The sequence below is a fragment of the Leucopleurus acutus genome, assembly GCF_964270905.1.
Source record: "Leucopleurus acutus genome assembly, chromosome: 18".
Classification (NCBI taxonomy): domain Eukaryota; kingdom Metazoa; phylum Chordata; class Mammalia; order Artiodactyla; family Delphinidae; genus Leucopleurus; species Leucopleurus acutus.
In genome coordinates, this window is record NC_139160.1 from 24,281,144 (window position 1) to 24,307,146 (window position 26,003).

Consider the following 26,003-nt stretch of genomic DNA (forward strand, 5'->3'; position numbering starts at 1 on the left):
TTGTATAATCTATGCCTATTTCAATAACGATATCTACACCACTATATCTGTATTTTTTTGGTTTCCTTTGCAGGCTATAATGGAAGTGTCAAATTCATGAGAGTATAGTAAGGTGGGATGGTCGCTGGTTAGAAAACCATTACCAATGAGTGCTGAAAAACCAATCCTCCAAAGAGAGCCATTCATTATGTCCAGAATGAGTAGCGTACAGGTATTGGAGTATTCTTGCATTACAGAAATATCTGGAGAATATTGCTCAAAACGGAGCATCGTATTTTAATGGGGTATCATAGTGACCAAATGGGTGCAACCAGAAAAAAAAAGTATAAAATCATCAAATTAGATTGGTAAAACAATTTAGGAGAGAGAATCTGGAAAAGAAGATGTAATGTGTGGGAAGAGACTATGATGCCATGAAAGCTGTTTTCAGTATCATTTCAGGGTTGCCGCACAGCAGAGTCATCTTCGATATCGTGAAATGATGTGTGTAAAATTGCTTTTAAACTAGCCATAAAGCCCTACACAAATGTCAGTAGTTGTTACTGTTAACATTATCATACATAAAAGTTTATTAATAATAACTGTAATCATGGGTAGAAATTTAAGGAAGAATATATAAAGCTCAATACATTAACAAAAAAAAAAACTTCCTAAGAATTAGAGCTAACCATAAGAGGGGGACGAAGTGAAAGTGAGTAGTCCGAAGGCTCAGTGACCATCGGTCAAGGTTGTAAAATATGCCTGCGTTGGATTATATTCTGCAATGGGGCCATTTAAGGTCTAAAAGATCTAAGGTTATAAAATTGGGTTGTGTGCTGGAATAGGTACACATAAGGTCTAAAAGGACTAAGGATGTAGAATATAAAAGCACTGGTTGTATGTCAGACACGTGAGGTCTATAATATGGTCTAATTTCAAAGTTTCTAAGAGTTTTAAATACGATTAAGGACTACTCTTTCAAAGTTAGTGTAGTTAGCAACAACAGTGGAAGTAGTAACAATAATCATAATAGTGATAATGACAGCAAACATTCCTTTACAGCACAATGTACCAGGTGCTATTTTAGGCACTTAATGTGTGTTAACTAATTTAAAGGTCACAACAAGTAGGTACATTATTATCATTTTATCACTATTATCATTATAGCATTTCACAAATGAGGAAAGCACAGAGAACTTAAGTAATCTATCCAAGTTTATATGTAATGAAAGTAAAAGCGAAAATTTAATGATGGCAAACAGTTGTGATATAATATCAACTGATTTTCATTAGTACTATGTAATTATTTTCATATTATCTTCTCATCTTCATTAATATTTCTGCTTGTTTTATTCTAGTAAATTAATACTTTTTCCCTCATACAACATGAAAAATTAAAAGTATAAATTCATTTTCAATTAAAACCTAAAAGGTAGAGAAATAGTTAATATTATTCAAGCAATATTATCCAAGCAACTACACAATAATTTCCTGGCAAAAATAATTTCAGTAGAGATAGGGTTGTAACTAGATGTCCTATGATTTAAAAACTTAATTTAGCGATAAGGATATCAGCCATCTAGGCTGATCAATGGAACTCAAGGGACTGATAAATTATTTAAATGTCAAGTTTTATGCATGTGAGGCCTGCAGCTTCCATATTATTCTCAAAGGAATCTGAGGGTTAAAATAGGTTAAAATCTGCTGTGTTGGTGTTTACTCTTTCTTCAGGAAAATTAAGATATTTAGCCACATTTGGTCCCCAAATCCTTAGTTTATTATGATGATTTCTAGATCATGTGATAAAAAAGGGATGTGAGAGTACTTGACAACGGTCTAAATAATGTTACCTTCCTTATTTTAGCATTCATGAATATCTAAGCTTTAACTTCTGAAAAACCTTGTTAAAAATAAAAATACAAATAGTTTATTTCAAACTGATAGGCCTTTCAAAAACTAAAAGCAGAATTACATTTTATTTAATTCCAAAATAATTTTATCACAGTTTTCTTACCAGTTAATGACGCTTTTGCATCATCTTCTTTTGATTCATCTTTAGACTCATCTGTTTCTGTGCTATCGTAATCAAATGATTGATTAACTGGTTCAGAGGAGTGAACTGTCTGGTCATCCATCACTTTAAGTACCCAGAAGAGAAGTATGTTTGAACAAGCAAAAATAAGATCCATAAATATTAAAATATGCTTAAAAAAGGAAAATTGAAATAGAAACCCAAAGAGATTCCACATTCACAAATAAGCACTGATTGGCAATGAACTTTGGGGTCATGTGATGTCTGTTAAGCACTAGAGATTATAAAAGGAAATATTTTAAATTGTCAAAATTACATTTTTAGTGGAAGAGAAAAATAAAATATAAGAACTTTAGAGAATGAAATACAAGTCCAATTACAAGTTACAATCTGTTTCTGAATATTAATTATTTATATTAAAGTTAACTTCTAATCTACTACTAAAATTCTAAGAGAAGTATACATGTTACATTAATACAAAAAATTAAAATATAGGTGTAACTTTTATAAACTCTTAAAAAAGCAACATCAACGTTTAGGAAATAAATGTTAAAATATTTTCAAAGTAGTTTATAGGTTTGATATTCTTTAAGAATTTAACAGATTCCAGTTTAAAAATTTTTTAATTTTAGAAATATGATTTAAAGGTAATTTTTAATTTTATTTTAATGTTTCCAGTGTACTTTATCTCTGAAACTTTTTAAAGTGTGTCCAGACTGACCAATAGGAAAATTCCCTTGTGCTTGCCACGGGAATGCTGCTCCCTTCTTCAGAAGTTACTTTTGTTAATGTGTACCTTTTCCGGCCTCTTCAATGACTTGCCTCACTGCTTTCTTTAAACTGTTTGCCCGCAGCATTATTTCCCTCGGTTTGACAGTTTTCTGGGAGGAAGGTTTTGTAGTGTCATCCAAGAGTTGTTCCTTGCTTTCACACAAGGATTCTTCGCTGGACGATTCCACAGGATCTTCTTCTACAATGAGAGGGCTGATGCCCGGGAGAACCGGACTAGCCTGGGAATCTGTGTGCAAAGCCTGGAGCAGTTGTTCAAGCTTCTCATTTAGAACTGAACACTAAGAAAACAAAAACGTGGTAATGAATCTTCATTTAGTGGAGATGGAAAGTGATAGTTTAAATGAATGGTTTTTGATTTTTAGAGGAAAGATGCCTACACTGATATTTATCATTAATTGGTTATCTATTATAAATTATATCTTAGACAGCTATGGACTTAATAATTTATAATTTTTTTTAAAAAACAGCACAATTATTCTGTAAATTTACTGATTTATACTTCCAGAACTATTCAAGCACCACTGCACACGTGAAAATCTTTACAATCTTCCAAAAGCTATTTTTCTTTAAAAGAAAACAACGAAAGCTTCACGATAAAGTGACACATTACGTTAACAATTTACACATTATACAAACTTTGCTGTACATTATACAAAACATTGCATAAACTTTTTTTTTTAAGTAATCAACTTACGGCACTGCCAAGCCTGTCTGAGTCTTGTAAACTCACCTTCAAACCTTTGGCTTGCAAAGGAGTGACAGTACTTAAGGGATTATTGGCTCAAAGAAAGAGAAAAAGGAATATGCACAGGATAAGGAAGAACGATGCAGAACGATACAGAAAGAAAACAAGTACTGGGCCCTTGTTTCTTTCTGCTTTTCTTGAATTTTTAAGAGTAAAGAAACATTTAGAACTGAAGCTATTGATGCTACTGCCTAATATACATTCTACCTCCACACAATTTCCAGTCCCTTCCGCCTCCCTTTGTTTTTGATGACATGCCAAAAGAGTTACAGCAGAGATAGTTACGAGAAAAAAGTGTGAGTACAGAGGGTTTCTGTTTTCTGAAGCTCTCCACAGAGCAGAAAAACAAGAGAAAGAGGCTGAAAACTTCAAATGTATATTTCTATTTTCTTTTCCTTCCACTCAATCAAACCACTATCTACAGCTGGGGAAGATCATTCCTTTGCAAAGCCCAGGAGAGCCAAGCCTTTTGTGAGAATGCCCTGTCGTGAACAAATGAAAGCAAAGATGATAGCTTTCAAGGTTCAGTAAACTATTCTTATTTTAGCCTCAGAAAGCTCACAACAGAAAAGAAGTATCTATAAAGAAAAAGGCAAAGCAAGAAACAGAACCCTGAAAGAGGCCGAGGATCATAACATCTGGGAAATCCAAGCAGTGATGCTGGGAGGGAACTTGAGTGGCCAAGGTTTGCCTGGAAGTGGAAAACCATTCCTCTTCCCACTGGAAAGCCAACTTCCCAGCATTTCCCCCCATGTGACCCGACTACTGTGCATTTCTCCTTCAAAATGTCAATCAGTGGGAAAAAGGAGTTGAGTTATCAAGTTCGGCGTGTTGGTCTTCAGCAATGCAGTTTTCCTACATATTAAAGGGACTAACCATAAAGCATGTGTTAAACCCTCCTATCTGATTCAAAAGTAATTTTTCTCTTGGTTTAAGATATTTTGGCCAGAAAGCCACTTAATCAATTTAGCTGTAAAACACAGTTCAATATTAACACTGTCAGTAAAAAACCTTCATGTCCTGAACACTTCCCGCTTACTTTATTGGCCACGGCATCGGCTGCAACAGCACTTTCCAACGTTTTTTCATGCGCCTTCTCTACTTTGGCAACGAAGTCCTTTACAGTTTCACAAAGTACCCTTTGAAGAAAAGAAATTGTGCAATTCAGGAAACTCGGTAGGCTGATTCGCTTTGATTTACAAACATATTTAAAAATAAGCACAATTAAGTAAACTGTTAAAATACCGGGATCATTTGTTTAGAAACCCATACTTGTATTTGCTGTGTAACATGTCCTATAGAAGTTCAAGACATTAGAAGTGATAAACGGATACATGAATAAACCTTGCTGTACATAATTTAAATAAGTCATTTTAAGGTTATAACAAGCCTTTCTCAAATATTTAAATTTTTTAAATTCTTGAGAAGAGTAGTTGTAGACCTTATTTAAAAAAGAAAGCATTATCTTCCGCACCTTATGTATCCTTATAACAGGACTTTCAGTGTTGAGCAGACAAGAATAAATCTGTCACTAATGGTGTCACTGTTGCTCTCTTATTCATTATATAGGTAACTATATTCTTCCTGAAGAGGAAAGAGGTTGTGCGTTATGCTGGAAACCAACCTGCCTCTTGACTTGAGTTATAGTCTCTGTAAATCCATTCATTTTTTTCCCTTAAGATAACCAATGTAATACCATGCAGACTAACTGAATTTAGGTCTTGTTCGTGTCAGCAATATATGGTTTACTTGTTTGTTTCTTTTAATTACATTTGGTTTCTTTGCAATAGAAATAGACTAGAAGAAAAAAATCTGAAACATCAAAAAATTTGTCAAAAGTCTTTAGAACTGGTGTTGGATTAGAAACTACAACCAACAGAATGGTATAGGACCAGCTTTTTGTAGCAAGCACTTATAAAGTGATTTTGAAAACAAAATCAGACTATTTTAAAATAATAATATTTCTCTTTAACATTGATAAAGGTTGAGGAATTTTAGGGAAAAAAAACCCCAGATTACAGCAATTATTTTTTTTCTGTTATACTCACAATTTTCTCTGGTATGGGAGTGACATAAACTTTCCAGATACTTAAGTCTTAGGAAATCGAGCCATTCAATAGATACAGTAGACACACACACACACACACACACACACACACACACACAGTCTTCAAACCTTCACATCTATCATCTAAGAAATAAATGAATCACTCCTAACATTTTTTGTTTTGTTTGTTATTTTTGGCAACCATTTCTAGATTTCACTTGGACAAAAGGTAATACTTCCTAACCTTTAACCTTCTTGGTTGGGCTTTTAAACAGATTTCTACAGAGACTCTAGCTAACCATTTATTAGAGATTCATTCATGTGTTTCATGTCAAGTTTGGTCTTCTTTGTTCATGTATAATACTTTTATGGAATTTCTTGAAATATTCAGACAGGCTACTATGAAATTTCTTCTATGAACTTTACTGAAAGTTTTTCTAAGACGTCCCACGTTTAAGAAGAGGAAACAATGACATTCCCTCCTCTTTACGGAACTCCAAAATAAAAGTTTTCCTTGTTATTATTACAACACTGTGTTGATAAATTTTCCTCTTGGATTTGTGAAATTGCATAATGCCGTAACATTATCATAGATACTTTTGCTGGCGTTTCACTAACTCCTAGGGACAGAGCCTGTCGGTCCATCAGTCTAGGAATGAAAGGGGCAGCAGAGGTGCTTCCTCACTTGTGCCATGCTGCTGAGGCAGACAGAGGCTCAGGGAGAGAGGAGGGTACTGTGTTAGGGAACGCTTGCCACTTAGTTGGGGGAATCTTATGGTCCACTAAGTTCCATATTCCAGAAGACAGAGGATATTTATAATCTGGAGGAATTAATTCACTTTTTGTTATACCTAAATGGTAAATGCAGAGGTTTTTAAAATAGAAATAAAACGTATACTTAAAAGCAGTGGGATTTCAAAGTCACACCAACTAGGAACTTGCAAACTTGGGGAAAAACAGTTTTAAGATGTATTTGCTATAGTAACACAAAAAACATCCTCCAACTGATATAGTTTCCCACTTTAACACATAAAGACTTCCAGAAAATATGTAAAAAAATCAAATGAATGAAACTGGACCTTCACATAGAGCTAAAAATATTCTAAATTCCTAATTCCACATTTAATTAACATTAGTTATCATTTTGATGAGGTATATCCAGCACTGTACTTCTTTCGTTTTGCTCTTTCTCTTCCAAGCTGAACATGGTCAAATTATTCGGTTGAAGCTAACAACAGTCCACACAGCTAGCATGCTTCATGATTTCCACTATCATCTTAATTATGTTATATATGGGATCTATACTTATCACTGGTAACAGCATCTTCATTTATCAGTTTTCCACTTATTTTTAATAGGGGTAAATGACAATAAAACATGCAAATGCTACACTAAGAAAAATACGGCAATGGTGCCCAAACAGAACCACAAGTTGGTAGTCAGTACCTGAAAACTTCATTTTTAATCTGATATTTAAAAGTTCCAATCAGAAATTAAAGGTAATTTACAAACATCAATGCATAATATATTAAAACCCCTAGCTATGTGCTCTGAGGAAAGATTCTAACTACATATCTTACCTCATCTATTCAGTGAGGGCGTTTGCCTAAATTATCTCTAAGATAGATCTTAAATCTAAAATTCTATGGTTCTATGACAATGGTTCCAATTTTATTATTTTTTCCTGCTAATGTTCCCATTTTCTGAGAGGTTTTTTTAAAAATGTTTATTTATTTATTATTTTTTTTTTGGTGCATCAGGTCTTAGTTGCAGTGTGCAGGCTCTCTAGTTGTGGCACGCAGGCTCCAGAGTACTGTAGGCTCTGTAGTTGTGGCGCGCAGGCTCCCGAGCGCATGGGCTCTGCAGTTTGTGGCATGCGGGTCCTCTAGTTGAGGCACAAGGGCTCAGTAGTTGCAGTGCATGGGCTTAGTTGCCCCGCAGCATGTGGGATCTTAGTTTCCCGACCAGGGATCAAACCCGTGTCCCCTGTATTGGAAGGTGGATTCTTAACCACTGGACCACCAGTGAAGTCCCTGAGAATTTTTGTCTACAGAATAAATTGCATTTACTTAATAACTTGTTTTTTATTTTTATTAATAAATCACATCTATAATGACTAATTAGTCCTTCTGAATCTCAGAAGATAACTCATGTTACCATTACTGAACTGACAAAATTACAAAGTCAAGGAAATGTTGACTTTATGTTGATGAACTACGTTAGTTAACCTACTTATTAGCTATGCTGATGAAATACAGCTTTTCCATCAGCATTTTCAACATTTTAACATGGTTAAAAATAGCTTAAGCTACTGGGAATTACTATTTTATGAAACAAATATAAACATACACAAGAGGTTTAGTTAAAACCTTCTGCCTTAATGTATCATTCAACAAGTAAATGGCATTAACAAAAGAAGGGAATTCTTTATTTTATCTAGGTGGTAGTTAAAAGAATGTAGATGTAAATGTGTGTGTGTATTATCTTTTTCTAATCACTAATAAAGTTGTACCTTTATGATTTGAGTACTTTACTGTGTATATGTCGTGCCTCAAATAACACAGTTTTTTAAAAGTAGGGAGAACTATTATAGATTTTCTAAGTCTTAGAGACATAAAACCCAAATGCAATACATGCCCTGTTTGGATTTTGATTTGAACGAATCAATTGTCTAAAAAAACCTTCAAGAAAATTAGGGGAAATGGAATATAGGTTGAGTAATTTTTTGTTTGTTTGTTTGTTTTTGTTTTTTTGTTTTAGTTTTTTTTGGTGGTACGCAGGCCTCTCACTGTTGTGGCCTCTCCTGTTGCGGAGCACAGGCTCCGGACGCGCAGGCTCAGCGGCCATGGCTCATGGGCCCAGCCGCTCTGTGGCATGTGGGATCTTCCCAGACCGGGGCACAAACCCGTGTCCCCTGCATCGGCAGGCAGACTCTCAACCACTGCGCCACCAGGGAAGCCCGGTTGAGTAATTATTATTAATTTTATTAGACTTTTTAAAAAGATTATTGGATATACATACTGAAGGTGGAATAAAATGATTTCTGGGATTTGCTTACAGATACTCCGGCAAAAGAAAGTGGGGAGTAGATGACAAAATGTTGATAAATACTGAAGCTGAGTGATGGGTATGGTGGGAAATCATTATACTAGTGTCTCTACTGTTTTGCATATTTGAAAAAAATCCATAACAAAAGTCAAAGTAAAAATATACTATTTCACTGGTACAAAGTTATTACATATTGTCCTCTCTTTTCTCTCTTGAACCTCTTTATGGCAAATCCCCCAGAATTTTAACCTGCTGTTGTACAGTTCAGGCATCTGGGTGGGCCTGGGAGCTCAGACAAGTGACAAGAGGGGACCACGGTTGTAATAGAATCTGCTTAAAGGCAAATGAGCTAGTCAGGGAGGAATCCAAAGCCAAGCTAAGAGTAGAGCCTAGACAAGGAGCCAGGCGAAGGTCAAGGAAAAACTGTGAAATGCAGTTGGGTAAAACATGAAGTGATGATACCATCATTTAATACAGCACTCTGTAGTTTATAAGCTCTCATTTTATTTCATTACTCAAGTGAATTCCCCTAACAGTTCCATGAGGCAGGAAGGACAGGCATTCTTTCCATTCTTACACTTGATAAAACAGGCACAGGTCACAAAGCCAGCAAATGGTTGAATCTCATCTAGGGCCTCAGACTGACATAGTACAGCACTGTGACTTATGTCAGTGGTTTTCAAGCTGTTTTTCAGAAATATTTCAAGGATTTCACGAAAGCTTGATTAAAATTTCATTTAGAATATAATTTTTTAACATTTTAAAATATAGAATATAAGATTTTAACATTTTAAAATAACTGTTAGGTACACAAGAGCTTTTACTTTAGAATTCACTATTTTTTTGTGCAAATCTCGTACTATATTTAATGCAGTTTCCAGTTATTTCTGTATTTCATGTTGGTTACATGGTCGTAAGGAAATTGTCTTCGATTAAATAAAAATGGCATCCTTACGACCATGTAACCAACATAAAATACAGAAATAACTGGAAACTGCATAGAACATAAAACTGCCACCTATAACCTTATTGCTTATTTCTCTGTTAAATAACTAATAATTTAATCCTATCCAATGTATTAATGCCAACAAAATAAAATTTTAGTTTTTTAATACTGGGATTCTGCATAAAATTTTATTTGAAAAAAGACAGTTATAAGTCAATTACCATCTTAAAGAAATAAAAATAAAAAACACATAAAATGTAAAAGAGGCAGTAATCAAACACCCGAAAGCCAATATTAAAGCTTTGCTAACATCTGAACTAAGAAAGGTGGCCAAATAAAATATTTACTTAACTGTATTAAAGAATAATTCTATAACTTGTTATACCTTTAAAAAGTTTCCATTGCAACTTTCAATCTTTTCTAGTCACGTCCTCTAAAATGTCCCATAAAGAGGCACTTGACTCATAGGGCAAGGGTGGCAAATGCAAATGTCTTCCTCATAGAAGTCACTTAAGAAATACCAGAGGAAGTAACTTTGGTATGTGAATTTGGCCCAAGAGGAGAAAGACGATAGGGAGTGCTAAGGCCTGGGACAAAGTAGAGATTTGTACATTTCACCATAAAGCAATCTAACTAATTAAAAAACACCCAATCGAGGCATCAACCAAAAAACCCATCAGCATCACTGCCCATCAAATAAAGTGCATCTGGAGCCCACTAATCTGGGCAACCAGTGTGCTTCCCTTGCCTTTTGCTGTTAACTCTTTTCCTGTTGCTCAGTCCTATCTCCTGTTGCTGAAGGTTATGGCGCCAAAAGCAACTGTCACTACATCTGTGCTTTGGTCACAAGCAAATTTGTTTTTCGTGATTTATTTTGTCTTTCCTTGACTTCTCTGCAAATTAAGTATGTAACATGTAAAGTTTGTGTATTTTTCCCTCCATCACTTCCCCACTCCCTTTCTTTCCCTTCCCTTTCTCTCCTCTTTCTGTATATCAGTAATATTTCCTTGCTAAGCCTGAATCCTAAAGCATGCTGTTACTTTTGCTCGTCAGTTGAAAATTTCAGTGGGTTTCACTCCTTCCTGTAGTTTGACTTTCCAGTTCTCATGACAGCAGTATAGGGTGCTTCAAGACTAAATCCTAAATGCCAGACAGGCAACATTCGGGATAATAAAATCAAGGAGCTTTGGCTCCATGTACGGAATCAACTTAACTAAAATCTGATAACTTTGAATTCAAATATAATTACATCATTTAAACATACTGAGAAATGTCATTTTGAAAAATCTCTTTATTATTTTCCTTTTCCTGGTGTAAACAATCTCTGAATAATAGTGTTTATGGAAATAATGAATTATAGTGAATGTGTTTTCCACATCATAATTAATCATAAATGTTTCTTTACATAAGAACTTAGATTAATCAAATTCTAAACATTCACTGTACCTTTTTGACAAAAATGTTTCGAATTAAGCCTCAAAAAAATAGCCTCTAAATAAACTCCACTGCAAATAAGATGCTAAGGTGGCTTTTAAAACACCAGTGTGAATTTAGTATATCTAGTTCTATAACCTACTTCACAGATATTTTGGGGGGCGGAAGTCACGAAGAAATGTCATAAGTGGTAGGAAACAGCTTTCCTTTCATTTTCACCATATAACTATATCATGACTTGAACTCCACAACTCACTTGGCAGACGATATGACCACTGCATGTTCATCAGAATTGAGGATTTTTGTAAGATGAGCTGCAACTGAGTCTTCGTAAATTGTCATCTGAAAAAATAAAAAACTCACACTGTATTATCGTTTCTGGCATTTATACAACTCAGTTATTACTGCTTCAAAAATGGGACCATTTTGACTCATCTGACACATGGTAATGGCTGTAATGAAATATAAATGGATTTAATGAAATAAATAATATATATGAAAGAGTCATTATACAAAATAGATAAATATTTCCTTTCTCTGAAAGGCTCTTTGTTTCTGGAATTCTTTAATTCATATTCTTAGAAAAATCCATAAAATCCATTAAAAATTTCACTAATGTCAAATAGCTGAATATATATAAAAAAAAAACTCTTACAAGTCAGTACAAAAAAAGCGAGACAATCTAATAAAAATTGGCAAAAGACTAGAAATTAAAGAGGAAGATAGGGCTTCCCTGTTGGCGCAGTGGTTAAGAATCCGCCTGCCAATGCAGGGGACATGGGTTCGAGCCCTGGTCTGGGAAGATCCCACATGCTATGGAGCAACTAAGCCTGTGTGCCGCAACTACTGAGCCCACATGCCACAACTACTGAAGCCCGCACGCCTAGAGCCCATGCCCTGCAACAGGAGAAGCCAGCGCAATGAGACGCCCGCGCACCACAATAAAGACCCAACACAGCCAAAAATGAATAAATAAAATTTTAAAAATGAAAAATAAATAAAAAAATAAATAAAGAGGAAGATATACAAGTGGTCCATAAGCAGATGAAAAGGTGATCAATCTCATCAGCCATCAGGGAAATAGAAACTAAAACCACAATGCAACACCCCTGTATATCTGCAGAATAGCCAAAAGGAAAACAACAGCAATGACTGGAAAATGCCATGTGCTGGCAAGGTTGTGGAGCAACAGAATGCTCGTACACTGCGGTGGAGGCACAAATTGATACAAACACTCTAGAAAACTGCTGGGTAGTATCTATTAAAGCTGAACGTATGCATAACACTGTAGGACTCAGCCATTCAACTTCTGTTTGTACTCAAAAGAAAGGCAGGTGTGCTTTCCCAAAAGACATGTGCTAGAGTGTTCACAGCAGCATCCATTCAATAGTAGAATGGATAAAAAACTGTAGTATATTCGTGCAACAGAATACGACAGGGCAATGAGAATGCATGATGTACCACTATGCCACAATATAGATGGATCTCACAGACATAATATTTAGGGAAAGAATTCAGAAATGAAGGAGTGTACACATACAAAATGATTCTATTTTATAAAGTACAAAAACGGACAAGATTAACCTATGCTGTTAAAAGTTAAGATAGTGGTTACTGGGGTGGGAGGTGGGGTGATGAAAGAAAGGGGGACACGGGGCGGAGGGGGGGTACCGGTAATGCTGCCTTGTGTCTGGGTGTTGATTACATGCGTTCATTTAGTTTCTGGAAACTTACCAAGCTGTATGTTTATGATATGTGCACTTTTCTGTATGTGTAATTCAATAAAAAGTTTTTAAAATGCTGAATCCATGTCATTCAATCATGTAAATAAGTATTTCTCTCAACGAAATAATCAAAATGCTAAAGGAATCCCATATCCCCTGATCTATTTGACTCAAACTTTAACATTCTGTTGAAAGAACACATCTTCCTAATACGTAAAAATGTGCACAATATTTAAACAGCCTCATATTCAGAGCCTTCCACCAAATGTTTGCCTCTACTCTATTCCATGTCACACAGCTCAAAAATGTCCATTATAAACTATCTGCTCTATTCAAGCTGGCCTCCAACGCTCTTCTGACTCAGGTAACCTTTCATTGCTTTTTACCAATCAGCATCAGTTTATTCACACACAAATGAAGATTCAATTACCCGTCCCCCTATAAAGCCTTCCTGACTAGCTTCTTCCCAAAGCAATCTCAGTCCTGCTTTACACCCATTGCCACCAATGGCAACCAGTGTGCTACTAATTTAAATTTCTATCTTACTGCCTTCAAAGGCAGAGCACATATGGAAAAGAAATTTCACCTGAAAGAAAGGAGGAGAGGGGAGGAACCTCAAAGTTTCACACAATATTGTATTGACTGATAAATCTACTTACTGATCCCTGGTCTAAACATTAAAAACTACATCTTTACAGTTAAGATCAGAAAAATGAAAATGTATCTTCTTAAAAAAAGCAAAGGAAGGAAATATTCTTCCAAAAAATTGATTTTATTTCTTTTCCCTACAGGGTAGACTGTCATAGCACATAAGAGGGTCGAGACAAACTATCAATTCCATTTGAATTTACATTTAAAAAATCCAAGTTTTTGTCCATTAAAAGTAACCAAAGGCATAGAGTACAACCTTTTCCAGAGGAAAAGGAAATAACCTCTATATCCAAGGATAAAATTATTATTATTATTTTAAATAAATTTATTTATTTTTGGCTGTGCTGGGTCTTCGTTGCTGCACGCAGGCTTTCGCCAGTTGAGAGCACAAGCTCACTGGGTTGTGGCGCAGGGGCTTAGTTGCTCTGCGGCATGTGGGATCTTCCTAGACCAGGGCTCGAACCCATGTCCCCTGCATTGGCAGGCGGATTCTTAACCACTGCACCACCAGGGAAGCTGGGATAAAATTATTGATGCCACTTATTAAGCTATTATGTAGTCACTTAGCAGCCGTAGGAAGGTAAAGTAATAACAGTTGACGTTTTTTATTGTGTACCAGGCACTGTGATTAAATACTTTGTATGTATTTATTCTATTCATTGTCCTGTTTTACAGCCAAGGCACCTAAGGCTCAGGTGAGTGATTTGCCCAAGAACCACAGCTAATGAAGAGCAGACAAGCTACAAGTAGGGATTCTGGAGCTTATTCCATCACACCCCCCACACACACCCGGACCAAGCAAGTCTTGGTCTTTGCCTAATTGTATCTGTCAAATATAAATTTCATAATTGATCAGGTGTATTACTATAACAGCCTCCTGGTTCCTCTGTCTCTCCTGCCCCTTTTCAAACCATTCTCCACTTCATAACAGAGTGCTTTTTTTTTCTAAAGCACAACTCTGATCATGCCACAACCCAGCTTAACATGTCTAAGTTTTCTAGAGAAAGTCAAAAGTCTTCAGCTAACATGTAAGACTCTCCATGATCTGAACCCTCCTTTCCTCTCCTCTGCCCTGTCTTTTGACACCCTTCCCCTGCACCACACGCTCTAACTCTACAGAATTACTTGTAGTGCCCCAGATGTACCAAGGTCCTTACTATCAAGCTCTGCGTAATGCTCTTTTTCAACTAGCTAATTCTTACTTCTCTTTTTTTGTGCTGAAAACCCAGTTTAGGTACAACCTCCTCTGTAAAGACGTCACTGAACTTACCAGGCTAAGAACCCGCTCTTCTGTGCAATCATTATACCCTGAAAATAACTTAAACATTGCTGGTCATTTCCTTGTCTGGCCCTCCCACTAGACCAGAGATTCCCAAACTTTCTGGGCTCATGCATCCTTAGCGTCTTAGTGATTTCGTCACAGTGCCCCTGGGCCAAAAGAAATACTTAGTAGTAGTTAAGTCCAAACAGCTTAATAAGTATTTATGTCCTGACAACTTAATAACTATTTGAAAAAATAATACACATAAATTAAAAGAAAAGAAATACCTCATTTCATTCTTAAATAACTAGTCGTGAGCCTGTGGGCACTGTATACATCTCAAACCTTAGAATCAGATTGGACCGTGATACCCTCATTTCCTATTCAACACTAATTTTTGTGTGGAGTTTGCTTTATATCACAGCAGCTACTGAAAATCCAGCTGCACAAAAACATAATGTCATCAAAAGGAATGTAGTGCAACCTAATATTTAAACTGTGTGCTACCTCAAGCTAGTAGTTTCTGTGATGTCCAACAGATGTTGAGTATTACAATGTTTTCTTTGAAATTTAAAAGAATCTCATGGTAGCCCTCTGAGTTCACTGAGGTGCCTGGCACACAGCTTGGCAAACATAGCTCTAAGTTGATTGAAACTAGAGGGTAAGTCTTTTATTTCCAGTCCCAGGTACCAACAGGCACTTAATATTGTTGAATGAAGGAAAGAAAACATAAAGTTGAAACTTCATAGCATGCTATTGCCAAGCAGCTAGAAAACAGACAGAATTGAGGGGAAAGAAGTTTTATTATTCAGTAAGAGTAAATTTAGAAATAAACTAATCAGAAGATTTTCATTTCCAGAAATTTGAGGCCATTCTCTCCTGTGTTTTCAGGGAGTTGACTGGAGTACAGCAGCTCACACCTTCTCTTTGATTACCTTGGCATTGATAACAAGCATCTGTAGACTTACTAGACTTGTATGATTGGGGAATGATACAGAAGAGACCAAAAACATGACCTCTGCATCAAAAAGCTTTTAATCCAACAAGAAAGCAGTAGGAATCTGGCTTCCAAGGAATACATAAGGCCAGAGGGCTTTGATGTCAAGATGTCCATTGTTCTAATACAGTTTGGTATTTAGATTAAAAGAAATTTAACAATATGATTTTTTTTTTTTTTTAAGCCGTGCTGCACAGCCTGTGGGATCTTATTTCCGTGATCAGGGATTGAACGCAGGCCACAGCAGTGAAAGTGCCAAGTCCTAACCACTGGACCTTCAGGGAATTCCCTAACAATACTAATTTTTAATTCACTGTCTACTTTGTGCTAGTCATCGTACCAGATGACAATATAATTAATGGTGAGTGACAATATAATTAATGGTGAGTGAATAATATACATTGCCTGATCCTTACAGTGTGATAGCAGTAAGATGATGGAAGGTGAAGTGGGCTGTGGAACTACTGAAGAAAGACACAGACGTAGGACTTGGGAGATGAGGGATGACCACTTGGAGTGAGTGGTGGACACCTGGAATGAGTGATACCTAAGCTGAGACTTGAGGTGAGAACAGAGTGAATTAGTATGAGGCCAATGGAGAGATGCATATTCATTCGCCAAGGGGTAGAGGAGAGAAGAACCTGATGGCATAGGGATTTTACATTAAATGTAAACAATACATTTTCTGATAGTGAGCATTAAGCAATAGAATCATTGTTACTGAAGGAAATCATGGAATCACTATTCTTACAATGTTCAAAAAGTACAACAACAAATAGAATTACTTAATTATGGCCATAAGGAATTAATCAATAAAACTGTCATAATTCCTTAAGCTCTATAATTCTATGGCGCCAGCAGAATGCTAACAGTTAATAAGAAGATCGACCACATTTTGTGGCCTTTCAGGGAAAATCGAAAAAAACAGTAATTTCACAATCATGCATAAGGGAATCCAAAATAAATATTTTACTTAAAAAATATAAGCTGGAACATTAGATTGAGCCTACGAAGAAGGAATATTTAGCTCACTTTTATTTCAGTTTTCAAGGCAAAGAAGTCACAAAGTGACTGGTCAGAGTGACAAAGAACACTCATTTAACCTGTAATCTTAAGGCACACTATCTCTTTGTTATGAAATACTTTAATAAAAAAGCAAAATACATGAAGTTTCATTCAAAACTCCTTTACACTAAAAAAGAGCTTTCTTCCATGTAGTTACAATTGTACCTCATATTTAGTGACTACATATATGATAAAAGTAAATTGTCTGACTTTATCTTATATGCTAGGAAATGGACATCTTGAAGTAGGAAGAGCAAAATAATGCCCCTTTTGTCTCTTTGGAGAGAAAATTAATAACATTTAAAAAATACTATTAAGAAAAAAGATTGGTTCCTATGAAAACATGTTTATAGTTGAATAAAATAATAATATAAACAAAAATGCTGCTGGAAACAAAGTAGTAAATATATTAATCTTTCATAGTAATTACCTCTGGGTGGCAGGACTGTAAATAAAATTTTTCCCTTCTTTTTTATATATTTTTGTATTTTCCAAAATTTTTAGAAGCAGTTTTTGCTACTTTTATATCAGGGAAAAAATTTAAATACAGTTAGCTTCTTTAAGGAATAGCCCATGTTTCTAGTTATCATTCCTTTCCTTAGTTTTGACATGATCCTAATTTTTCTTGATGACAAAACAAAGATTTCAACTGTAAAATAAACAGATGAATTTTCCTAGAGGGAAAAATAAGCTATCATAGATCAAATGGTCTTAGTGAGTCAGAGAATAATCCTTTGAAAATTAGGTTGTTTTAAATCTCCAGTGCTTTGAGGTTTAATCAGAATGCTGAATCTTTAAGAACGTCTAAAAAATGCAGTTATTAATGGTCTGTAGCAGGGATGGAATGAAGTGCACTGTCTTCCTTTGTTTTATCTTGATCCACAGACTTAACCTAGAGGCCTGTCCTGATGCATCCTCAACACAGCAGGGAAAGCAGGAAGAGAGAAATTCTAATACAATATTCTGGTGACGAGTAAGCATTGATGTGTGTCTGGAGCTGGGCGAACATCTAATATTCAAACAGGTGCTCTTGGGTGAAGCAGAAGATGAGTGAAAGCTAACAGGAGCCTGGCATCAGCTGGCTTCCCTGGAGCCTGGCTGGTACGAGTAAATAGGCAGGTGGAATATTCAGGGAGAACTATTAGGGTGGGAGCAAGGGAACCTGCATGCCTGGTGCTTTCCACACACTCATCACCTCCTTTAATCCTCCCAACATTGTGGTCTCCTCAACAGCTGAGGTCCATGAAGATGTGACCCACAAAGGCGAGTGATGTGGCTGAATTCACACGCCCAGGGTGGTTGTCATGGAAGGACACTAACCTAGATGGTAAGGATTCTTTCCTCTGGAGGAGAAGACCAGAAGCAGTCAATGAGACCAAACCCCAAACAAGAAAAATTACCATTAAGTGAACATACTACCATATCTTATATGTTTTTTATTGTTCAAGACACTCACCCCCGTTTTCAAATGACAAATAGATAAAGAGTTAAAGTCTTACATAAAATTCTTCAGATGCTTCTGGAGGTTCTGGAAGTAGAGAAGCCTTTGCTGGCAATTTGAGTTCATAGGTCATTATACTCCACCTGAAGGGAGAAAAATCCTTGGTCTAAAATTCCTTTAAAATTTAATAAACTGACTTTGTTCCTACCTCACATACACACAGATGCACATATATTCATGAACTATGGTTTGCTGTGTCTAAAATAACCAAATATGGGAAGAGATGGACTTTTGGTAATCTCATAAAATGCTGAATTCATAATTCATGATTTCCATATCTTACCAATTCTCTGATTGGTGACTTCCAAACATCTGAAGGCTATGGCCCACAGTAAGAAATGTAGATATGTAACAAGACCTCTCCTCTTCACTGGGTGCAAAGCATTCTGACTTTTCTATTCCTTTCTGTCTCACTTTTTAAATAATGCTCACTGCAATTTCTTTTTTTAATTTATTTAATTAATTTATTTTTGGCTGCTTTGGTTCTTCTTTGCTGCGTCGGGCTTTCTCTAGCTGCAGCAAGCAGGGGCTACTCTTCGTTGCGGTGTGCGGGCTTCTCATTGCGGTGGCTTCTCTTGTTGCGGAGCATGGGCTCTAGGCTCCTGGGCCTCAGTAATTGTGGCGCACGGACTTAGTTGCTCCGCGGCATGTGGGATCTTCCCAGACCAGGGCTCAAACCCGTGTCCCCTGCATTGGCAGGCGGATTCTTAACCACTGCGCCACCAGGGAAGCCCGCTCACTGCAATTTTTAACTAGATTATATAAGTTGCTAATGGGTCACAGCCCCAAATTCTAAAACATGTCCTAGATTAAACAAACGCGTAGTACCTACGAAAAATAAATCATTCTGCACGTAACAATCTGTCTTGCCAAGTCAGCTTATACAGACATGAAATGAAAATTATGAAAATTAGATAAATAGTCCTTCTTACATTAAGAAAGTAAGCATGGGATTGAGAGGAAAAAATTAATAGAAATAATACTTAATTGAGACAACTTTATTTCAATTAGCTGTAAATATTAATTTCAAACCAAACATTGAATCATTTGGTGTTAGAGAAAAGCAATGAACTCCAGATAAATCCAGTCTTCTATCTAAACTAATTTCAAAATTTGGGAAGAACAATTGGGTAGGGACATTATTGTTGTCAGTAACAGGATGTGAAATAAAAGGTCTTTCAAAGACACAAAGCATAATAAGAGCAGTACTGTAACACATGGATTTTAAGAAAAGCATATCACAGTGGATGCCAGTGATAGAACCTAGAGGAAAATCCCAAGATTAGCATCAGTATGTAAAGAGAGCCTAGTGTATCATTCAGACTGATAAGTCTTTGCATAAAAATTCAAATTCTGAGAGAATTCCCCAAAAGACACAGGTTATATGTTAGGATGTATAAATGAAATAGATGTGTATAGCTACTATTCAACTCTTGACATGAATATACTGTAAATACACATTTGAGCACAAAAAGTCATCCATTCCTTCATTCATCCACGCAACAGGTATGTACTGAACGTCTCAAAGTGACAGTATTCCAGGGTCAGTCTGGAAATACAAAATTGAATAAGACTTTTCTAATAAAGCTTGTATTCTAGTGCAGTAACAGATGTAACACAAGCAACAAGTAAAATAATTAAACTTTGTAAACTTTCAAATAGGGAAAATCACAATTGGAAACATGAAAGTCCAGTTCCGTATATCTGGCAATACTTCTCTGTTCAAAGGATGGTTAAAGAATTGGGAAAGAAATCCACCCAAATGTCCTTGCACCTTCCATGCTATACCTCCTCCCTTTATAGGCAATGATTGGAGCTGATGAAATAGGAGAAAGTGGCAGCACAAGTCAGGAAGGGATGCTTATTGGTACCAGCTAAGTAGAGTTGAAAGCAGAAGTTACAGACCCATTTGGTGAGTATGTGCATTAAACAGAGAGTGCAGTGTTGAAAGCCCCTGGGAAGTAGAGTCTGGATTTCATTGCAGACAGCCAGTTCAACCACTTATTAGCTATGTGACACTGCTAATATAAAAACCTCCTGAGCCTTTTCACCTGTGAGATGGAATGATAATGATATTAGCCATTTCTAAATGTACAGTGAGGATTAAAGGAGATGATACTCTATCAAGTAAAGTAACTAGAAGTGCCAGGCAGACAAAAAATACTATTCATTGTTACTCCACTGTCTCCGCAAGACTCAATTTTCATCTTTGTAAAACAGTCATAACAATGCTTTTCTTAGCCAGTGTTGTTTTGAGGGTCAAATAAATTAATATATATGAAAAAGCATATATGATGTAGAATATTATTAAACATCAATTTTTTCACCTGTTCTTTACAAATGGTATTCTTAAATTAGTAAGGAAAGCACTGGAACAAAATATTCTTATGTTTCTAAACAACAGTCCTAGCTTTTTAAATCCCCTTTGATTTGTTTTTTCTTGTGGTTTTTTGGGTTTTTTTGCAGGTCTGTATTAAGGAATTTTACCAAGGGGGTGTTGTTTCTCTGCTAACCACCTAGAGAAATTAATTTTTATAACTTACAAGGGGAAAGCACACACCCAGAGCAGAGGAAATGCCTCACAGCATTTCCTAGGTTGCCGGGAGAGCGGTATTTAAATTTACAACAAAAAGCCATTTAAAATACCTTGTGGGGTTTGGTTAGCACTGAACTGGGCAGTCATCTGGGAAATCACCTCCAGGCTCCTTAAAGACTGGAAACTGACTCCACTTTATGCTCCCAAACTACTGGGGGATCCCTCCCATGACTGGTTTGGGATAAACACAGACAAATGCTTGCCAGCCCAGCTTTCTTTCTAAATCTTCTGTCAGCAAAAGAATTAGCCATTACAACATTACCTTATGTCAGGCAAGGTTACAATTAATTAGGTTATAGCTTATTTTAGAGTAATTACATTTTAGATTGGTGGCTCCCTGATGGGATTTCATTATTTTCGGGAAGAGTACCACAGATGGCTAATCCTATCAAAGTTGTTTTGATTCATGCTAGCTCCAATTTATAATGAGATTTTGACATTTGTGTCCCACTTATGATGGAGGTTACTGAGCCCTGGTTGCTCCCTATACCCCAATTCTAAACACCTCCTGCATAATACTCAGGGCACACACACAGCGATTGCTTTTTTACATGTGGGGCGTTTAGAGAGAAAGCAGTTAAGAGATGCAGTCGAGGATAACATAAAATCAGTGATAGCTCCTTCATGTGAATCTGTCTTCCTAACACTTCCCTGTCCCTGGGAAAAGATTGTTTTTTAGTATTTTGTTGGTTCAATTCCTTCTCAATGTGTATAATTAAGAAGAGATATTCTAAAAAATCTAAAGTTTATATGTCTTTCTTAGTTTTAATGAAACCAGAGATGAAGGGACCATACCTATTATACTCATCAAAAGCCCCCCCCACTAACTATTTAAGCTTTCTGAGCCAAATAGCAGTTAAAAGTAATTAGTATCAACATAGCCTTCTACATTATCTTTAAAATAATGGATTCAGGGCTTCCCTGGTGGCACAGTGGTTGAGAGTCCACCTACCAATGCAGGGGACACGGGTTTGTGCCCCGCTCCGGGAAGATCCCACATGCTGCGGAGTGGCTGGGCCCGTGAGCCATGGCCACTGGGCCTACGCATCCGGAGCCTGTGCTCCGCAACGGGAGAGGCCACAGCAGTGAGAGGCCCGTGTACCGCCAAAAAATATATATATATAATAATAATAATGGATTCATTAAACTAGTTTCCTCATTTTTTTTTTTTTTTTTTTTACAATTCATTCATTCACTCAAAAAAACATATTTATTGAGTGTCTATTCTGTGCCAGGCTCTGTTCTAGACCTCAGGGGTGGACCCCCGTCAGGGGTTACCGTCAGTACAATTTTAGAAGAGAATTTGTTATTACCTGTCCAACATTTTGGTGCTGGCTCGTTCCAGCTTCTCAAGTATCTGAGGAAGTTGGGTGTCGTCATCGTATGAGCCTCCCCAGCCAAGAACCCGGGCAAGGTCATTTCCTGTACCCAGAGGCAGTACTCCCAGCTGACACTGAAAGACAGCCCCACAGGAGACCTCAGACAAGTTGACACATAGGGACTCTGACATTTCTGTACATCACTGGTCAGCAGGTTAGGATAACTAGCAGTGAAAGGAATGACCACTTGCCTGTTTATTCAAGTTGAGCTTATCAATTTCTGACAAAACCCAACCTACACTTCCATCTCCTCCACAAACAAGAATCCGGAAATTGTCAAACTTCTGGAATAATCTTAAACTGAAAGAAAAAAGTATTTTATTTTAGTGTAAGTAAATAAAAATCACGTTCCCCAATTCTTTGTCATTCTGTTAGTTATTGGTATTCATGTTCAGATTAAATATAGGAACTCTTACATATGAATTATACTATAAAAATCAATTTGAGTGCAATGTGTAACTCAAGAAAATGTCTTAATCATAAAGCGGAAAGGAGATTATAAGTAGAAACGGAGATAAAATTAGGAAAAAAGGGGAGTGAGAAATGAGAAAACAAAAAAGAAGCAGAACCCAGGAAAGAGAATGAAAGGTAAGCGATAGGAGACGGTAAGAGTACTGACTTTTCTCTTTACTTCACAAGGATATGTTATTTCCATGAGTAGCATATTACAAACTAGGGAGAAGAATCTGGGGCACTGGTGCTCCTGAGTGGCACAGGGGCAGTTCCTCAAGAGACCCACCAAACCTTGCCCAATGTACCCCTGCCATACTCCCTGTAGCTGTTTTGCTTCCTCTTTTCCTATTCTCAGGTCAATCTTTCTACTTCTGTCTTCCTTCATCTCAAATTTTGACACATTTCACCCTGAGAATGTACCTTTGTACACCTCAAGTATTGTGGAAAATCGAAAAAAATATGGAGACAATCTCGAGAAGTTTCACAAAGGGAGTTGCTTAGAATTTTAGAGGATGGGTAGAAAAAATAAATGTCAAAAAGGTAAGATATTGGAACCATCGAGGATTATAAAACAGATATGCTAGAAAGGGGGACAAAGCTAACCAGCAATGGGAGAGACAAAGGTGAGGAGAGAGGCTAGATGAGGAAGTGCCAGGACACATGCAGGAGAAAGGAAGGGAGGTACGAGCACATAAGGAAAGAGCTGGGTTCAAATGAAGAAGACCAACACTCATGGGACCAGAAGGGCTTGAGACAGCAAGAAAAAGGCAATGGAAATGGGAAGGAAGACCCTGAAAGGACACAGTGAAAAGAGGCACAAAGAGAGACTGAGGAGAGAAACAGAGAAGATAGGAGAGTGCTAAAACACAAAGGCCTTCTCAGGAACTGGTATCTAAAATCTTCATTTCTACTTCTGTGTTTATGATTTAAGGTGACAGTGGAACCCAAGAGAAAAGCCGAGTTGGCGTAAGTAAATTATAAGGAGATCACAGGCTCTTGGGTCAGATGACACAATATCGCCTCTTCAACAAAAATCATATATATATATACACTGTATATATATGATTCAAATTGAGGCACAAAATGTATTCAAAGTGCCTCAAGGCATATTTTCCCTCTTGAAAATATATTTAAGCTTTTCCCCCCAGTTTTTAGGTTATACGACATTCCAGAAAGTTTGAAATGAACAATGAACAAAAGTACTTATTTGTCATGTATGGGAACTGAGTCTGAAATCCTTGAGGGCCTGTCCTTGAGGCCCACAACCGTATCTGTGCTTTGGTTAAATAATTGATTATTTGTATTATATACAACTCAGTACTACCCTCCCATGCAAATCATTTTCTCAAGTTATTTTTTGTATTTCTATATTTACACAAGTTGATCTACTTTGTAGAGCTAAGCAAACAGAATTGTTTGATGTAGGATATATTCTGAAACATTTTCTAAACAAACTTTAGAACTTTCAGCACCCAAGGAAGATATATAAATATCAAAAAGTTTATGTTAAAATTTATAATCAGAACTTTAAAAAAAGGGAGATGTCAGAAGATCAACACAGAGATGTCTAGATGAATCTGCAATTTTCATCAGCTGAAAAACCAAGTGTATTTCGTGCTCAGTGCTACATATCATTCAAACGAGATTTATCAATAATCAATTACCCTAAATGAGGACCGCCATTCATCAAATCAAACACCTGAGCTGGATTTAGTAACTGTTTAAATCGGCGAAGAAACTTTACTCCCTGATTATCTCCACTCTTAGAATTGACAAAAACCAATAGAGGACTAACACAGAATGAAAATGTTGCTCTACAGAAACCTGTTAAAAAAAAGAAACAAAACACAGCACAAGATCAATACGTACAGCTTTCTCTTTTTAAACTCTTAAAAAAACTTCAGAGGAAAAAAGATAAATTCATAAATAAAGAACCTTGTTTATTACTTTAACAATGTTATCATTTAGCGCCCCCAAAAGGAGATAGGTTTATTATTTACACACTAAGACCATAGAACTTATCCTTTAAAATGTGCACTATAATGAAAAATCATACCAAAGATGGTAAAAGTATTAATCATACATAAATTGAGATCTACCACCTGCCTTAACAACACTTAATTATTAAGAGAAACCAGTCATAGTCTATAAATTCACAATTGTTAAAGGATTCATGTTCATTTTCGGCATTACATTTAACTCCTCCTTGATAAGGCCTTAGAAAATATTTTAAAATTTTATAATAAATAACAGAACTTTGATATATCAGGGTTTGGTTGGGGGGCTGTTAATAACACAGGTTAACAAATCATATTTTCTGCAGCTTATAATATCTATGATATCCTCTGGCATCATTTACATAAAAAGTTTGAAAAGCATAAGGCACTTTATCGATGCAAAACATTGATAAGAGTTCATGGTAAAAGCCTTTTGTAATATGGTTTGCTTACAAGGAAGTTATTAGTATGCTATTCCAAAACCAGTGCTGTAAACAGGTTCTTCAGTACGTACAATTAAGTTGTAAAATTCCAGAAAAAGTGAATGAATTTATAGGAGTATAAATTCCTACAATGAAATGGTAAGAAAACACATTTCAATAAGAGCTATGCTAACGGGCAGCTTCAATTACGGAGGGGGAAAAATTGCTTATAAAAAATTAATCTTTTCATATTGCATTTTGTTACGGAATAACAATTTTATTTGCTGAAATGTAAATCTTATACACTGTAATTTCACCGCTGTGTTAATAGTTATGTTTTTACACCTTAATTTTAAAACGTTCTTTTATAAATTAAATGTACTGTTCTGCAATTGAAATGGAATTATTATATAAAAACTAACCAGAATAACCAATTACAGTTCTATTTATTCTAGGAAAATAGACGTACATATCAACATTTGATATACCAGGAATATACATACTTACACTACTGCTACATACCATCAGAATCGGTGCTGTTCAGTGCAATTGGAGGTATGACGGATACTCTACATTGGCCAAGTGGACATATAGGATGATATAAATCTTTGCAGGCAGTGTGTACCTAACAACAATGAAATAAACCTTCAGGAATCATAAAAACACATCAATGTTTTATTATGGTATAAATTATATCTAAGGAACTGGTAAATGAAGATCAAGTGCATCCCAAAATGTTCAGTAATTCATAAATTACTTTAATGGCACAATATTTATACTTCTAAGGAATGGCCTAATCATTTTAGAGATGGGAATTTGATGTTGTCTGTACAGCCTGTTTTCATGATTGTCTCAGGCAAGTAGTATGTAGTCAATAAATGCTTGGTGAAGGGAAGGAGAGCAGAAGAGAAGAGGAAGAAGTGCAGAGGAAGGG

General features: G+C 36.2%; 1 protein-coding gene across 2 annotated transcripts in view; it reads right to left on the reverse strand.

The window, feature by feature from the left end:
- DGKH (diacylglycerol kinase eta) overlaps positions 1-26,003 on the reverse strand; it is a 169,511-nt gene that overhangs the window by 36,745 nt on the left and 106,763 nt on the right. For both annotated transcript variants that reach the window (XM_082859567.1, XM_082859568.1), the window contains 9 exons: positions 25,592-25,694; positions 24,315-24,474; positions 22,389-22,497; positions 22,132-22,271; positions 18,221-18,305; positions 11,280-11,365; positions 4,588-4,687; positions 2,808-3,081; positions 1,994-2,116 (listed from right to left, as the gene is read on the reverse strand). In XM_082859567.1, coding sequence (XP_082715693.1) covers positions 1,994-2,116; positions 2,808-3,081; positions 4,588-4,687; positions 11,280-11,365; positions 18,221-18,305; positions 22,132-22,271; positions 22,389-22,497; positions 24,315-24,474; positions 25,592-25,694 — 1,180 coding nt within the window. The remainder of the gene's footprint in view (positions 1-1,993; positions 2,117-2,807; positions 3,082-4,587; positions 4,688-11,279; positions 11,366-18,220; positions 18,306-22,131; positions 22,272-22,388; positions 22,498-24,314; positions 24,475-25,591; positions 25,695-26,003) is intronic.